Here is a 17,828-nt window from a genome sequence, read left to right on the forward strand (position 1 = left end):
AAAGATTTATAGGGTTGGGGAGATAAGGGGGGTATTAAATAGAGACAGAGTAGAGGGAGTAAATGAATAAAGTTTAAGAATGACAAACAAAGAGAGGGTGGAGCAGAGATGGCTGGCTATGTTTCTGCCGCTGCTCTGAGAAAACTCTCAGGGGGAGAGACAGAGAAATGTTCCCTTGAAGAGTTGATAGGATTTGTTCAAGTCAGATTATTAAAACACACTTCCTGGCAGGTCTTAACGGCAACTTTCTGTGAGAAGGTTGGTGCCCTGCTGTTCCTAAACATGCAACCACATCTGCAAGAAGTCCTGTCCACATCAAATGTGCTTGATATTTGCAGAACCTTGCTAATAGTGGCCAATAAATTTGAAAGATGCATGTTACCAGTACTTCAAGTCTGAATGAGTCTGCCACCTGAGTGTTAGTGAGAGTTTTGCATCTTGCAGTGTGCTTCCATGTGACATAGCTTATCATTCAGTGTGCCCACTGTTCCAGGGTCAAGGCGTTATTAACATTCGGGAAATGGGACATGTTTTCCAGCTTCTCCTAGTCAGTGGGGGCATGAATGCAGTCATCTGAGGAGCAGTGGCAAACCTTGGCTAGTCCTAGTGGACTGCTGGTTTATAAATGGCCTAAATACTCTATTCCTACCTCAAATAAATCTGTGCACCCAATTTATCTATTGCTCTATCCGTCCGATAGTGATTAATCATATTAGGACATACAGTAAAACAGAATTACAGCAGAGTTTGCATTTATTTAGCTTCCAACATGAACTTATTGCTTATTACTCACCTGAAACAGCCTGTAAGAGAGACAGACTGTGAACAAACAGACAAACTCTAATCTGGTTGTCTGTGTTTTCTGAAATGTTAGTTTCCAAGTTTTGGATGTTTGTCATGGTCTGACTTTACAGGTGTGGGTGTGTGTGTGTGTGTGTGTGTGTGTGTGTGTGTGTGTGTGTGTATGTGTGTGTGTTTGGGCAGTCCTGCAGGCACTGATGTTCTCAGGAAGCACAGTGTGACATGTTGGAGACGAGTCAGAGAAGTCTGCGCAAGTCTAGTGTCTCGTGGAAGGCAGAGTGCCCAGGGCACAGCATCACCTCTCCAATTAGGACAGCAGGAAAGCAACTACATCCGCTACCACACACACAGCTGTAAGTTCCTGTTCCTCTACAAGACGGATCATTTCAGAATTTTTGTAGAGTGTAGAGTTTGAAAACTTTCTATGACAGGATGTGTTTTTATTTCATGTCAAGTTTGAGTTGTAACTTGGGTAACCTAGTGTCTCTCAAACTCATGAGTGACTCGTGAACTTAGTGATGCTAGGAGGGTTAACTGACACAAGAAGATGTAATCATGCCACTAAATTCCCTAGATAATGTAATGTAATGGAAAATACAACTAAGAGTCAAGATTTTTAAATATAAAGTTTTAGTGTGCATATTTTCTGTAAGGCAGGAGTATTTGTGTCTTTTGGTCAGTGTGTGAGAGACAGAAAGAGTTTTCTCTTAATGAGCGAGCCAGAGGGTTGTTAAAGTTTGACTCTCTCACTCATTCCCTCTGATCAGGTCTGATCAGAGCACAACATACTGAGCAACAAAGCCGTGAGAGCGAAGGAGGGAAGACTGAGGCCAATCTCATTTCAGTTCGGCTCAATGAGGTAATAATGAGCTTAAACCTCCCAGGGATCTGTTTATCATGTTGCCTCCTTGACATTGTGGAGTCAAGGAGTAATGTGCATTAACCCTCCAAGAATCGCACGAGTAACTGGACAGTTTCGCTCACCTTATATGCATCGCTGGAGGAATTCCTGACATACCTATGTAGTATCATGATGCCACTACAATTTAAGCTTGGTAAACATCTAAAACTAGAACTTCTACAGTCTAGAAGAAGTACAGCTTGTCCATAATGAGCAGTTTTGTTGTAAACTACTACTACTAATGCATTTAAGTCCTATTCATAATTTGTCTTTGTGGTGTGATTCCCTTCGACTTCAACAGCTGGCCTAAAAGAACAGCTGCAAACCTCTAAAACTAACAGATGTTTGGTCCCTCATTGAAGGAAGGTATGCAATGATGAGAGGAAGAGACCAAGCAATTCAAGAGAAGATGAGAAATAATATTGCAAAAATGTGAGAAAAAAAGAGGAAGGAAAGGGCTACAAAATCAAGATAATGAAAAAACAATGGAAATAGATAACTAAAGAGACTGTAATGTCAAAGAGTAAGACAATCAGCTAGCTAGGAGCTGAATGATTTTTTCTGCCACTATGTGAGTATATGTGAGTTTTCACCTACAGCACGCTGCCACAAGCTACTACCACTGCCCTGACAAGGAAACCACAACAAAATGACTGTATCATTTCCTTGATAGGGGTAATACACTTTAGGAATTTGTATTTAATATGTTTCTTGGTGTGTGGCTTTAATAATGGAGCCAGCCACCAGCCACAATGCAGCTGATCAGGCTGCAGTTTGCTTCCACAGTCTAGCACAGCTGCTAGCAAAAACAAAGAGGACAACTGTGATGAGAAAAGGGGAGAAAAAACAATGAGTCGGACCAAAGAGAATGAAGTGACAGTGATTTCATTTCAAAACCGCCGTCAAAACCACAAACAGTGTCCAACATGCTAATATACTGTAGTTAGCAATAGTGGAGCTTGACTTAAACAACAGTCAGTCATGATCTTATTTGTGGCTGCTAACCCTGATGAGAAAGAGCATTAAAGGAGTGAAGAATACTTATTATTACTATACCATTACTTACACTATAAAACTTAATGTTACTATAAGTTAATGTATAAGCTAGTATGGATGTTTTCAGTCATTTGTAGTAGAAAGTCATGTTTAGTGACAAGTTTTGATAAGCGCTTAATCATTTAAGTAATTTATTAAGCAAAAATGCTGTTTTTATGCTGTTTTATATCATTTTAAAATTCATATTTTAGGGATGTGGACTGTTGGTTGGACAAAAAGTATTTGCTGACATCACCTTGGGCTCTGGGAACTCTTAATGGACTTTTTATAGACATGACATGATTTATCGAGAAAAAAAAAAGAAGAACTCAACAGACTCATGCATAATGAAAATAATCTAGGTTGTAGCCCTAGCCATGTTTTCACAGTTAAATGTTTATGCTTAGCTAGATGTTTTTATTTGTATTAACTTAAAATATGGGTTGAGTCTAAACAAACCTTCTGGTTTCTTCAAGCTTTATTCAGTATCAGGATACTTTTCAAATACTACAGCAGCATTATTTATACATATAGTGATAACCAACCATGTAAGAAAATTTATGGTGATGATATTTTTTTGTCATATTAAACAGACAGCTCTGCCACACTGAAAAAGCTGAGTATGGTCTTTCATCGACTTGACAGGAATGCAGAAGGTACTGACTTCATGTCCAGTTAGCAGGCATCTGGCCGGCCTGATATATGGATGTCTTTATCGACACATCATATACACGCACACACAAACACACACAATCTGGTACCCACAAACAGATGCGCAACATGCCCTGAGACTCCCTCCCTCACACATACTCAAATATAGTATACACATACTGTATAACAGATGGGTACACATACCCTAACACACAGTCTCTTCTCACACACACACACACACACACACACACACACACACACACACACACACACACTGTCAGGTTATATGGCGGAGATGGATGGTGATAGATGGTGTCTGTTTGTCAGGTCTTCTCTCTAGTGTTGGTCTAATTAGGTGACACACTGTCCTGACTGACATAACCAGTTCAGCAGGTTCAAAGACAAGTTCATGAATTACTAACCCACATCCATAAATAACTACAAGGTATCGGGACAGATCCTCAGGGAGAGGCTGAGAAATTTTCTCAATATCAAATTTTCCACAAGAGAGCCAAGACCAAGTTTCTATTCTGGTTGATGTGACCTTTTCTCAACCAGGTGAGTCAATTAGGAGCACATTCAGATTCACACTTACAGTGAAATGTCTGATGAAAAGTATCTCCATTAAATCATTTTCTAAAACAAGTAAAGAATGTGAATTAAAAGACCAAAGGACACATTTTCTTGCATGTTTTAGCATATTTACAACAAAACAATAAACTATATTTAACCATGTGATATTCTTTAAAGCATACCACTGTTTCTTTATCTATATTGATGAATGCTTTTTTTCTCACCTAACAGGCAGCCTTTCAGTTTCTTCCCTGTTTGCTTCAGAGCACTTCATTTACTGAATTTTGAAAGATGGAGGGCAGAAATGGGAGAAAAGTCTGCACCATAGGCGTACATTTTGACTTGTCGCAGTAGGAAAACACAGGTGTTACTAATAACCGTAACGATGGTTCTGTTCTATTCAAGCATCCGGGTAAGTCATGACAGTGTGACAGTGAACCAGGCTTGCGTCATCGTGTGCACAGCTGCATCGGCTCATCGAGCCCCCCAGCCATTGGCAATTGACGATTCTACCGCAGACAGTACTCTTAAAATGTAGGCGGGGTTGTTACCGGGGCTTCGGGGCTAACCCCCTTCACTTTTCCAGCAGTTGGGGAACAACAGACGAGACTTTTCTTGATCTTGAGAAGCTGCAGCAGTTTGTTAGACTGACAAACTGTAACCTATACTGTTGATTTACAGCCAGACTTACAACTAACTGCTAACCTTTTTTTCTCAGCTCCGTTCACCGTCACTTTTCTGCCACACGCTCTCTCTCACTTGTACTCAACCACACCCTCGCTACGCACATATGTGGTTGTTTAGTAGCCTACAACAAGGAGACAAGCTTTTACTGCACTTCTGAGCTCTGTCTTAGAATGATCTGTTCTGCCTGACCCTGAAAAATTGTGCAGCCGTAGCGCTGCTAGGTAAAAGTCGCATCACATTGTAAATGTATGGTAGGCTACAGACAGTATTAATTAAAATAAAATACAGCATGCAAGAGAAAATAATGGTTTACTTATGTATGTACATGTACACACACCTTAGAATTCACCATGGCAGTGTTTTTCTGGCCCAATAAATAAATAAATCATAAATCGATTGATTCAATCCATCATCAGTTCTCAATTAAATTGACAATCGGCACCAAGCCTACAGTGAACCAGCATGAACAATACCAGGACCCGGAAACTGAAGCAGTTAAATTGAATTCAGCCATCATTCATTTTGGTTTATGTATCATATTATGTACTACACTTTGGAGAATATCAGATGTACTCCTCACAGTTCTATAATTCATTTCAGGACATGAGAACAACAAACAGCCCTTGAGGGCCGCATCAGACAGTTTTAATATCCACCAGCATGCCACCGCTCGTCCGCTCCTAGTGTCACATGTATCATATACTTGACACACCAGGCAAAACAATGACTGGGGAAAAAAGCGTCCTACATCCAAAAGTTAATTACAAGACTTCTGTTTGGTTCAGGAAAATGTTTTCACATTGCAGCTCTTCTGTGAGCTTCTGTGAAAACTTATAAGCAAAAAATAATCTCCACAATACTCCCTCTGAGGCATGATATTTTATTTCCATTTTTTTAAACATTCTGCCCAAGTAATCCAATACTGTATGCTCGTCTGCTTATAAAGCACCTCTCTCCTACCTGACTTCATTTGACTTGCTAATTAAACTTCGCTGTTATCAGGGGTTTAATTAAACACACTTGACGTTGAAAGTAAGCAGAACACTTTTCTGTGTGTTGTAGGATATGTAAATGCAATTGGTCTGGGTTGCATGGTGTCTGTCTTTGTGTCAGTGTGAGTGTGTGTCTGTGTGTATGTGCGTGCTTGTGTTTGTTACGCCTGAATTGTCCCACTGCAGTGCTGCCCGAGTGTTGCAGAGTGGCATAGTCATCATACTCTGCACTGCACCATTCAGTAATTACCTTACTGTGACAGTATACTGGGTCAAAGTCAGAAACAAATGCAACACGCATGTATGCAAGACTCGCCATTCCAACCTATTAGACACAAGGAAACTCACACACACAGACAAGGCACGCATATAAATTTAGCCCAAATTCAAATGCTGTCAAAAGTCACACATTAATCTGAGGAAACGCAAGCACCTTCACCTTCAAAGTGGTACACTGACCTGGGATCACAACTCACTAATACTGTACAAGGGTGTAATGTGGACAGTAGCATACTTAGCCCGAGAAGCAAGTTAAAGGTTCAAGTTTGGGTGCAGCCTGGTAAAATATGTGAGTTGGAAGTGAAAAAGTAAAATATTCCCATTTCCCTCACCATCAAGTTGACTTTGAGAAAAAAGCGCTGAGCTCCCAGCAGTAGTTATGTGTCTGTTGATTCAGTAATTTATTTAAAAGGTATACTCCAAATCAAATAAGTTGGTCCTCAATGAATCTTCAGCTTTAAGACAGCCTGAATGATTCAAGTTAGTTACCACTGCTCAGTGCACAGAAGAGAGCTGGTGTGAATTTATGAGGCAATAAGTTGCTGGAAAATAGCGTAGATTATCACTTGTTCCTGCCTGGGTAAATTAAAGTAGAATGAAAGTTTATTTTACAACATTACAGACAATGAATTTGCCACTGACTGAGCACACATTCTTTAAAACAATTCCTATCACACGTCTAATGTCTGCCCTGTCTAACCTCTCCCGCAGAGGTTATCTAGAACAAATTGAAATTGCTTTCACCACTTGAGTGCTAACGGTTTTAAAGATGACCGTAGGGTCAACACCAGCTATCAAGAGTCCCATCTCTTCCTCTGTTTATGGTCTGGTAAGCTCTCACTGGCTCCCACAAACAGGATGTTAAATTGCAATTGTGGCTCTTTGCTAGGTGACTCACAACATGGAGTTGTATGCGAGAGCTGAGAGCGTTGGCTGGTTAAATGTGGAGGGAAAAAAACGTAAAAACTATAAACTGCATGCACTGGTTACAAATGAAAAAAATAAACCTTAAGAGCTGAGATCAAATGCGTTTAAGTAGTCGGGTTGTGCTTTACCGGATTCAACCAGTACAGGAGGATGTTCATTGGATTTCACTTTTGGTTGCTCAAATCAAGTCAAGTCAATTTCATTTATTTTGTATAAATCAACTCCTAAATTCTATTCATTTTTGACACTTAAATAATTCACATAATATTATATGTAAGCAATAAGTTTCTCCAGTCCTTGCACTTTCTATTTCCACTTTTTTCAAAGTTACTTCCCACTTTCATTGCACCAAGCCTGAGGCCACATTTGCCTTTAAACATATTCTCTCCCCTCGCCGCCCTATCAGCCTCCAAATCCCTGTATCATAAGGCCAGGACTGTTAATGTGGCACCCTGGGGCAGCCACTGGAAGTCACTGCAAAGTCATAACTCTGAGTCAGCTCAGGGTAGAGACCATTACAAAGACTCTGCAGATGAAGCACACAAGCTTCAATTTTAGTCTATAAGTCATCAAAATTTCACTTTCATTTGGTTCATGATCTAAAAGCCACATTCTTTAGAGATTCTAACTTATACTCAGTCAATTAATTTTCAACACATTTTCACTACTGAATTAATTTATTCACTATTAAATATCTACATATTTATGAAGTTTTACCTCTATTGGTGATTATGTAAAGAATAACATTATAGTGGGATCTGTAACAATGCTGACACTGATCAAAAACAGCTTCTGTTTTTGCTAACTTTTCATTCTGTAGTTATAGCACCATCACCAGATTTAATTCACCCAGTCCATACCTGCTCAAACTCATTAATGATAATGAAGGTGACCTGGCTAGAAAATTCAATCCCAGTCTAATTATGTTGATTCTCTCTCAGCTTCCACTTAAATGAAAAGGCAAGGATTAAAAAGAAAAGAAATTCTCCACTTTCAGCGTGTTCATGTCGGTTGCCCAATGGGTAGTTTGTGTATGTGCTTCCTGGGAAAAGTATTGTAGATTCGAGAGAAGAAAAAGGGCTGTGCATAATTTACAATGTTAGACCACTTCAACGTGAACGTCAACAGCAAAACAAGCTATGTATGGTACGTATGTGTGTTTAAAGGTTCAGAATCTGAGGTGATTTCACACAGACAGTTTTGTCCAAACTTGAAAGGCGGTCTGAGATTAGTTTCAGTCAGACTGTGGTGCTGTCTGAGTCAGAATGCAAAACATACTTGTACAAGAAGAAACTCCTTGTTCACATGTCATGATAACTTAATTACTGGCATTATTGCATTGCTAACAAGAAAACAGTAGAGATAAAATACCTCACAGATACATGAGAGTAAAATAACATAACGAGCCCAACTTGATGCAACACAACATTTCTTTTGTAGGAGGTTTGTTAAAGAGCGCTGCTCCTTGTTTGCTTCTTTGTTGACCACACTCCTCTCAGTCATGCTAACATGGCTCCACCCGTATATTGTTCTCCATTTTCCCTGCACAACATCAGAAAGGGATCCAGCATTGTTTCCTGGCAACAACGGTAAACACCTCCTACACTTTGTTGAGACAAGTATGAAAGCACAGCAGCAGGTTTGGGGGAGAGGGGACAATCAAACTCAGGCTGGGAGTCAAACAAACAAACCCATCTTGAAAAAGGCCTGAATATGATTCTATTAGGAGCATTCAACTTGTGTGAAAGCATGTAGGATCACTGCAGCAATGCATAGGACGGCTGCATTTTGCAGAAACAGCTTGGTTGGAGCCCACATGAATCAAAGCAGCATGCCAGATTTCGTGAGCAGCACATTGAACTCCTGTAGGTGATATACAGAACAGAATTCAGCAGACATATATTACTAAAATATGGAAAACACCTAAAATACACATGGCAAGAGATGCCTTCACAAGTATGGAAAAAGGAAACCAGTCCAGAACTAATGAAGGCTAGGGGAAATCAGCACAATCAGCAACAACAGAATGTAGCAGGAATCAGCAGCATAACCAGGAGTTGCACGGACAAGTGAATTCTCCATTTCAACTTTTCTTTCAGTGTGTGTTTTTCCTATGTGCGTGTGTCTTCAGCAACTGGAAAAGGAGGTCAGTAAGTAAGGAACAGGTGTTGGCAGGCAAGCGGCGGGATCATAGATGACCCTGCCCTGGTATGGGACACATGGACTTCAGTCTCAGATGTCCCTTCTGAAAGGAGAAGTTAGGTCAGCAACAAAAGGACAGCAACAAAAGGACAGAAAGAAGAGAGAGGACAGAAGAAGAAAAATGGAGGAGGGTGGGAAAAAAAGAAGGGAGGTGGAAGAAGAGAAAGATAAAGAGCAGAGAAAGGTGCGGGGTGGGTAGCGGAGAAATGACAGGAAAGAGGGCTGAGCATGAAAGAAAGATAAAAAAACAACTTAGAAATCATGCCAACGTGCATCTTGGGGAGAAGAAATTACTTTACATAAAGATGACCCTGATCTGTTAGAAAGACTTAGCGATGGAGGGATAGAGGGAGGAGCGGGCAGTTCTGATCTATTCTTGGCGTGACCCCACCATCCCCCATCCTACCCGCGCTCTGCGAAACCGGACCTCAGGCCCGCCCTTCACAGAGGGGGGCTTGATGTAAGAGGGTGGTTATGTTGCGTTTTAGTAACAAACTCGTGTGAAGATTTGATCCTGAGCTGCATCAATTTTCAATTTTAATCAATCATCTCTCTGTATTTAACCCTGTTTAACATAGAGAATACACATGGCTTGCAAGCAGACTTATTGTCCAATGTATGTGCAACATGTGTAGAAATATAGAGCACAGATAGATAAAAAGCCTATGAAAATCATCCACCCTCAGAAAAAGCAAGCAATCCACCACCAGGCATCATAAAGTATTAAATTCGCCTTGAAAAAGTTTAAGCGTGGGCTTTAATAAAAAAAGGGGGGGGGCTCATGATGAGTAATACACCAGCTCTTTGCTGAGACAAGAGAAGCACAGATGATGAAGATAGTGATGATCATTACTCTCATGTCCAAACACCACGGCAATCTCTCGTTTCTCAATCAAAACTCACTTTAAAAGAACGGCCACTGACAGCGACACAAATAGGCACACGTTCTGTTTTTCTTAATAAAGAAATATTTCCCTCCTTACAAATCAATTAACATAAAATCAAACACACACTCATGATTTATGTCTTTAATAACGCATTCTGCTCTGCATGATCAGAGTATTACAAGATCCCGTCATTCAATTTCACTCCATAGGCTGTTATCTAATAAAAATTGCACTATTGAGTTTCTGTCAGCCCATCTGTAAAAGTAATCAACTCAAGCATCTGTAAAAAACACAATTACCCATAAAAGACAGCACCCTATAAAGAGTGACCCTGAAAATAATCTTGGGTGGGCTCCCTCCCTCTGCACTCGTAGACATGACACACACACACACACACACACACACACACACACACACACACACACACACAATGCACAGTGGATGCTGATATTGGTCTGCTTAATATTAGCCCTCTCTATCCCCTCTCCAATTCTCCCTTACCCTGCACCGATGCCTCATCCACTTCCTCCTTCCACACCACACCACACACACACACACAGTCATGCCCAGAATAGACTAATCTCATGTGTGACAGTACAGTAACTAATATCCATAGGACATTTGAGCTTTGCCTTGCACTTGCATATGTTAATATCTATGACTATTATTTTCGTTACCCTTCAGGCTTCACCATTACCACTGTACAGCAGCATCTATTTTAACATCTAGACACAAACAGCCTAAAGTAACTATTCAATAAAGAATAAGGCAAATGAATATCAGATCAGTGGTGAACAAGTGGCTGCCAGAGGGATGGTGTTTTGAAAACAGCAGCCTTGCCATTTAAGCTTTTCCAATGGCACCCTCTTTTGGCAAGAAGTAGTAGTAGTTGAAGCACTTGGCATCTAAACTGCTGACAAGAGAAGTGGTATGCTGGATGTGTCATTTAGTAGCCTGAAACGATTTGTAAGAATTACTGTACATACATGACAGCGATTATGTTGTTGTGTCAGTTTTAATTGCGTTGTTAGTTATGATTGTTGTCAGCCAAGATGGCTTTTGGTAGAAAGCTGGTTACCTGAAAGTCGGTGTTGCTTGGTGCTCACTCGGTTGGTGTTTTGGACCGTGCAGCAGAGGTGGAGCATGGCAAACATGGTGAGAATCATCACCACACTCTGGAGCAGCAGGGTGAGCTCAAACTGCTTCCCTATCCTGCAAGGATGCAACGGAAACACCAATCACATTCCAGAGTCTAGAAACAGAGTTTATATTGGAGAGACCTTATAAAGTGCAATCTAAAAATACAGTATAGACAAGAAATTCATAAGACATTTGCAATAAAAGTAATAATAATAACAAATAAACACCACAATTATTCTATTAAATTATGAGGAATGACCTTGTAAATGGTCTGTGCCGTCAAATGGGGGCAAAAAGAAGAAGGCAAGAAATTAGACAGAAAAAAATTCAAAAGACAGACAAAAACTCATGTCATATGAAAACACAGGCCCTTCCTTCTCTTCCTCACCAGAAGAAGATGCGCAGGATGTTGGCTATGAGCAGCACTAGGCAGACTCTGGTGGAGAAGCCCTCGCTGCTGCTGCTCCTCTGGATCTCCTGGTACTGTGGCACATAAGGCAGGGCTCCCCCGAACACCATGAGGCAGGACGCCGCCCAGGACAGCAGCGTCCACGAGCCCTCCATGTCCTCTTCCTGCAGAACCACCTCTGCATCCATCACACCGAGAGACAGTCAGAGGTGTCCAGGGGGTCTAGAGGTCGCACCTGGGAGGCAGCAAAATGACAGGTCACCGTCAAAATAACGGCAGTTCAGCGGGTTTATCACTGATGGATGTTCTGGGGTAGAAAGAGGTCAATAAAAGAGGCTGAAATTAACATTCCCAGAGAGCCCAACAGCAGTAAACGTTTTAAACTGATTAGATTTAAATGTCTCAGTTAGGTATGGACCAAATTACTGTCCCCGCTGACTGCACAATACTCTCTCACCACAACAAAATCTAATTAAAGAAAGGCAATGGCTCTGGTCTGAAGACCAGAGTGGCCAAACTTATGCAAACTTTAATATATCTTTAGAGAAAAAAAAATGTATATGAAACATTAGACTAAACAGTCCTTTTTCATCTGAGACATTTTGACATGTCACAGTAGGAAAGCACAGGTGTAGATAATAAAAATGAATGATGGCTGGATTCCACTTAGCTGCTTTAGTTTCAGGGTCCTGGTTTTGTTCATGCTGGCTCACTGTCACATCTTACTGGGACACTTGAATATAACAGAGCCATTGTTAATGTTATTAGTAACACCTGTGCTTTTCTTACTATGAAAAGTCAAAATGTCTGCTCTGTTTCTTTAGATGGTAAAAATTACTTTTGAGTTCTTTCTTGAGGTTATAGAGTCCACACTAGAGAACATATATATTCTTATCAGTCTTTACTGTGCACAGCAGCATCAACAATACAGTGTACAGGTTTCAGCCCTTGCCCAAGTGTTAGTCTGTCTACTGTGTACATCAAAGACTTTAAAAACTACCATGTGAGTTTTTCTGTAGCTAGTGTACATGCTTTTCTAAGTCAACATCTCTTAATGTTTTTAGGTTGAGCACACCTGTATTTCCCTTTTTCTACATTTTGTTAAGGTTTCAGTCCTTGGCAAATGAATCAGAAAATAGAATTTCACTTACTGACTGAATAGTCTGTCCAAACAGACATGATTCATTACATTTTTGATTATTAATTGATTTATTTATTTAGTAAAACATTTGGCAATTAAAGCTTAAAAACCTCTACAATTTCTTTGCTTTGCTTCTTAAAATTAATTTATGGAGCAAATTATTAAGTAATTAAGTAATAGTAGTAGATTGTTCTAAAAAATTGGAAACGATTCCTAGCTGTAGCCCAAATGCACACGCAGTGCATGCATTATATGCACATATACACTCAGATACATGCTGCACAGGCAGACGTGGTCACACCTGAAGATAAAGGTTAAGTGAACTAGTGCAACAGGTAAACATACATACAAGTAGAACACACCAGTTGAATGAGTACACAGAATAGTTATTTTATTAGAGAAGGATTGAAAAATCATATAATTTTAATTAGTAGATTATTATACTGTAAGAATATTTGGGCTGTGCAGGACACACCTGCACCTGGGCCATGCAAATTACTTTTTTTTTTTGTAAAATTACATAAACATGATCAGTAATGTAGGCTCACACATTTACAGAAAGGTACAGCTGTGTGTTTTATGAATTAGCAGCCACAAAGCCAGACGGGGAAGACAGGTGGGGAATTGAAGTCAGAGATGTGGAAACGTCCCAGAGAGAGAGAGGAAGTGGAAAAGGTTAAATATATAGCCAGTGAAGGCAGAGATGACAGGCAGGTATCTGGGGCACCGCTGAGGTGTGCTGTTTGGGAGGTCAGTACTAGTTGCGGACAAAACAAGTCAAATTGCAAGTCTGTGTCTCCTTGTACTAACTGACTTCTCTCTAACTGCAAAGACACTCTGAGTGTTCACACAGTTAAACATATAATTACCAAGCTGTCCTGTCTGCATTACAACAAGTTCAGGTACTTGAGTGCGCTAATCCTTAAAATAGTGGTCTTTTGCGCAAAGTGTTAGCAGGCATTCTTGAGGGGATAATAACATTAATTGCAACAAGGATAATAAGTCCCTCTTTCTCCAGAGCACCACACAGAACAAACAGAGGGGTTCATTATATTTCGACAATGTGATTTTCTAATACTGATAAACAACTCCTTGGAAATGGCATGTGGACACTTTGATGTAAGAGCCAGTATGTTGCTGTGTACACAAAAACCATGACCGACAAATTCTGGTTAACCCACTAAGAAGTACTTTAGTCATGACAAACAAACAAAAAAACCAAAAAAAAAAAAGGTTCTCTGGTGGTAACTTTTTTTTTATGATTGTTGATAATAGGCTATTTCAACACAACAGCAGATGCAGCTGTACTTGGAGCTCCGAGAGTCATCCAGAAGATGAACGGGGTCTGATTACTCATTAGACATCTGTTATTTCACATAACTCAGCTGTAAGTAAAGACATAAACACCTCAATATTCCGGCCAAGACCTCGCTGCTCTGAAGGATAGAGCCAGGCGGATGGATCAGGTAGAGCAAGTTATCTACACCTCAGTGTATGTCTCCCTCATTTCTGTAGAGCACTTTAAAAAGTTAAGATTATTAACATTGCAAATGAATGCAAAATTGCAGAGCAGCCCTTGAACACAATCCATAAAAATGTCTTTTTACAGGTTTCCTGCAGTTAAACATTACTCAGGAATTTAACAATCCAAGGCGTCTTCAGCTACTTCCTTCAGCCTGGTAGTGGGAGTAAACCATCACACCATAGTAACCTTAATGTGTTGGGCCAACTCTAATAACAGAACAATCTCTGTTATGTAAGCAAAGCATAGCTTCATGGGGTTGGGTCACTAACATGCCTGAACATACAGGCATCAATGTTGGGCTACTGGGCCAGTAACGTTACAGTAGCAGCACACAAAGCCACCGCTATTACACCGTCTGGTTACACTGTTATGAATCAATATTAGTATAGAGAGTGGGTTTAATGTGTGGAATGTCGAATTCACCACTCTTGAGATAAACAGCTCTCTGAAACCCAAAACAAACGTCCTCTGACAAAGTCTGCGTGTTGTTCTAAAAGAGTAATTTTAGCTTTACAAAAGCGCGCTGACAACACGCACAATGCCAACCGGTCGGGTCGCGTATCTCCTGATACGGATTTTATGCCTGTTCAAGAGGCAGAATTTAAGATTCAACAATTTACAGGTAAACCATGGACAAATTCCAACTTTACTTACCTTCGCCTTCATTCACTTCCCCTCACCTTATCAAAACACCAACCCGCAACCCGCACACTGCCACGAATGTTTCACCGTCACAACACACTGGGTTCCCTGGCAGCTCCAACTTTCAAATCCCAACTCCTTCACAAGAGGGGACGACGTACATGCACGCGCAGACCGGCACACGCGCGCGAGCACAGATACATACACCGTTGTTCAATATTATTTGCAGGCTTGCCAAATTCCAGCATTAAACATGCAGGTCGTTGGGGCACTAATGCGATGCAGCCTAACTCTGATGAACAAATGCTTTGAATGTGTGACGTTTAGGGTCTTTTCGAGGCCATAAGGGGTAAACAAAACTACTAAGAACTGTACTTGCTGCCCATTCAAAACTCAATGTTCCACATTTCTTAGCGCCGTGGCGCAGCTCTCGCGAGACTCCATGTGTTGTGGAACAGCTGACTGTGCGGAGGGTGGTGTGAGGGACTGCTATCTATTTCGAACAGTTTCAAGCCTGATAGCAAGATAATCGGTGGACAGCTTTTTGAATTTTAGTACTGTTAAGGGACTGATAATCATTTAACTTACACCACAACATGGCTGAGACGGATCCCAAGTCGGTGCAGGACCTTACCAATGTGGTGAGTCGTGGTCGTGAAGGCAAGCTAGCGTTAGCTACAGTAGCTTAGCTAGCAATGGCAATAAGAATGCTAACGATGACAAGCTATCGTTAGCTATTTGGCAAGCAAAGGTTAGGCATAGTATAGCGTATCTGTAGCATTTCATGCTAGTTATTTGTTTGTGTAATACAATATGTTCGTGGGCTCAGTGTTCAACCTGTTCAATGAAGAACGTCCTGACTTTTGTTTAGCTTCATCACGTTATGTAATGGTCACTTGGTCTTGTAAATGACGTCACGTAATCACAACTGAGTAACGTTAAACCGTATAGTATTACATAAACAGAAGTTATGCTGCTGTGTAACATTATTTCTGTAGAGTCGCTTGTTCTAATAGTAACTGTCCCATTAACAATTTCCATCATATTGAATAATGTGCAGTTTCATTGTCCAAATGGAATTCTACTTATTTTATTACACGGCAAATACAGCTGAGGTAATGTTTCTGAATGTTGCCATGGAGATGAGAGTTAGTAACAGACGTTCAGCTTCAATTACCCTCTTAAACCTTTAACACCCCCATATTCTTAATATTTATTCTGAACACTTTTATATTCGCCGAAATTGTCGTGTAAAGCTTCTTTTTCAGTCATTGTTCTGCACATGTGCCTGTCACAGTTTATTGAAGAATCTCCCATGGTTACTAAGCTTTTATATTGTTGTCAAGGAAACTAGATACTTCTGTTTTCATTGTCCTGCTGCTTTTTTAAGTCATTCATAGACCACAGGCATGGTGCATTAGATTGCTGATGTTTTCACTGGCAGAGGTATTGTTACTAGTGAATAGTCCACTGACAGTGTATGTCATCCTCAAATTAAACTGGTAAATTTGATTTGATCTTCAGTAAACCAACTTTGATCAGTAGATTCATTTTGATCAGTAGATTCATTTCTGGCTTCATTGTTGCACTTACAGTATTTGTGCTGTATGTTTCACAGGTCCAGACACTGCTGCAACAGATGCAGGACAAGTTTCAGACCATGTCAGACCAGATCATTGGGAGGAATATCCTTACTAATAATTTAAAATGCCAGCAATCAATTATTCATTGATTAAATGCATTAAGGTCCTGAATATTAAAATAGTTTTAATCTAATAATATATTGATGTCTCAATGGTGATTTCTTACATCCGTATCGCTTTGACATCCTCTAGTTTCCTTTCATAATCAAAGGGCGGACTGACAGACTGACTTGCACATTATTTTGCCCACCTAAGAGTAACTTATGTTAATTATGTGCCTTAACTGCTTGTCCACTTGATGAGATGAGCACGCGTATTGATGACTTGGAGAAGAACATCGCCGACCTGATGACACAGGCTGGTGTTGAAGAGATTGAGGCACCACCGGAAAAGGCTAAAGAGGGTCAAGGTTCATAATGAAGGTAAAAAGGAAGTGGTAGACCCAACACCAGTATAACCTAATAGCTTCTATTCATGTCCTCTATTTTGCCCTAAGGTCTGTGGTTGTGTCTCTCTTCCTGATGGACTCATGAATCTTAAGAATGTACAGATATCAGAAGATTGGGTGTCCTTGAATATCCATAAACAATAAAAACATTAGTTTAATATCATCTCAATTAATCATTTGATTAAGGATTTGGTGTTAATTGTGCTTTGTCAGATGTAAATGTGGCAAAAAGCATTCTTATGTGTTTATGAATTAATTCACCTTCTGTCTTTGAACCTATTTGTTCTGTCTGTCCCACAGGTTCCTAAGAAACACAGTGTGAAGTCAGTCCTACATTCAGGAGCAGCAGACTTTTCCATTCTGAAAATGACTTATATTGATTTGGTGTGTCGTAGTGTGAAATGCTTTTTTATATATTGAATATTGTGATAAACGGTTACAGTTATGTAATGACTTGAAAAGCTGAACGTTATTTGTAAGCTAGAATAGTGTGATATGCCCTTCACAAATTAAAATGCTCATGTGCAGGAATGCAACTTTAGGATTTTGTGCGCCAACCTGGAGGTTATTTCGCTGCCATCATGTGTCATGATTAATTAAGTCCCATGAGGTGATGGCTGATGGGGACAGTTTTGCCCTAGCCTATGCTGAGAAGTACAACTTGCAGGCTAATGAGCCAGTAGAACCTCCATCCCCACCAACCTGGGAAATGGGCACAGTGAACATCTGAAGCCTGAAGTGTTTTACAAACAGCACTGTTACTACCAAGGTGTGGGATGCATTCCAATTCTAACTGATTTTCTTCTATTAAAGCTATTTAATACAATTCTGTTTGTCATGTATTACATAAGAAATATTTGGCCAGGTGCTGAGTGAATTTTTAGAAATATCTCTGGAGGTGCTCAGTGTTTTTCTGTATTTATTTTTTCAAGCCAGGGATGTATT

The 17,828-nt window shown here is 40.2% G+C and overlaps 2 protein-coding genes across 3 annotated transcripts in view; one reads left to right on the forward strand and one right to left on the reverse strand.

Annotated features, from left to right (window-relative positions):
* Positions 1–15,083, reverse strand: part of si:dkey-246g23.2 (solute carrier family 66 member 2) — a 47,720-nt gene extending 32,637 nt beyond the window's left edge. Inside the window, exons 1-3 of one of the 2 annotated variants that reach the window (XM_044192518.1) lie at positions 14,831–15,083; positions 11,464–11,719; positions 11,014–11,147 (exon numbers count right to left, since the gene is read on the reverse strand). In XM_044192518.1, coding sequence (XP_044048453.1) covers positions 11,014–11,147; positions 11,464–11,672 — 343 coding nt within the window. In that variant the 5' untranslated portion in view covers positions 11,673–11,719; positions 14,831–15,083. Of the gene's footprint in view, positions 1–11,013; positions 11,148–11,463; positions 11,720–14,804 lie in introns of both variants that reach the window. The other variant, XM_044192517.1, reaches the window with a different exon arrangement.
* A 153-nt stretch (positions 15,084–15,236) lies between these two features.
* Positions 15,237–17,709, forward strand: hsbp1b (heat shock factor binding protein 1b). The gene is made up of 4 exons (XM_044192520.1): positions 15,237–15,433; positions 16,411–16,477; positions 16,731–16,857; positions 17,184–17,709. Exons 1-3 carry the CDS (start codon positions 15,389–15,391, stop codon positions 16,850–16,852), a joined length of 234 nt encoding a protein of 77 aa, XP_044048455.1. The 5' UTR covers positions 15,237–15,388; the 3' UTR covers positions 16,853–16,857; positions 17,184–17,709.
* Positions 17,710–17,828: the final 119 nt, after the last annotated feature.

This window comes from Siniperca chuatsi, linkage group LG4 (genome assembly GCF_020085105.1).
Source record: "Siniperca chuatsi isolate FFG_IHB_CAS linkage group LG4, ASM2008510v1, whole genome shotgun sequence".
Taxonomy (NCBI): domain Eukaryota; kingdom Metazoa; phylum Chordata; class Actinopteri; order Centrarchiformes; family Sinipercidae; genus Siniperca; species Siniperca chuatsi.

Bases quoted from the DNA above. Each gene is read 5' to 3' on its own strand.
- hsbp1b (XM_044192520.1), top strand. From the start codon at position 15,389: ATGGCTGAGACGGATCCCAAGTCGGTGCAGGACCTTACCAATGTG. The intron at 15,434-16,410 runs GTGAGTCGTGGT...TATGTTTCACAG, and splicing joins TGCAGGACCTTACCAATGTG to GTCCAGACACTGCTGCAACA. The intron at 16,478-16,730 runs ATATCCTTACTA...CTGCTTGTCCAC, and splicing joins AGACCAGATCATTGGGAGGA to TTGATGAGATGAGCACGCGT.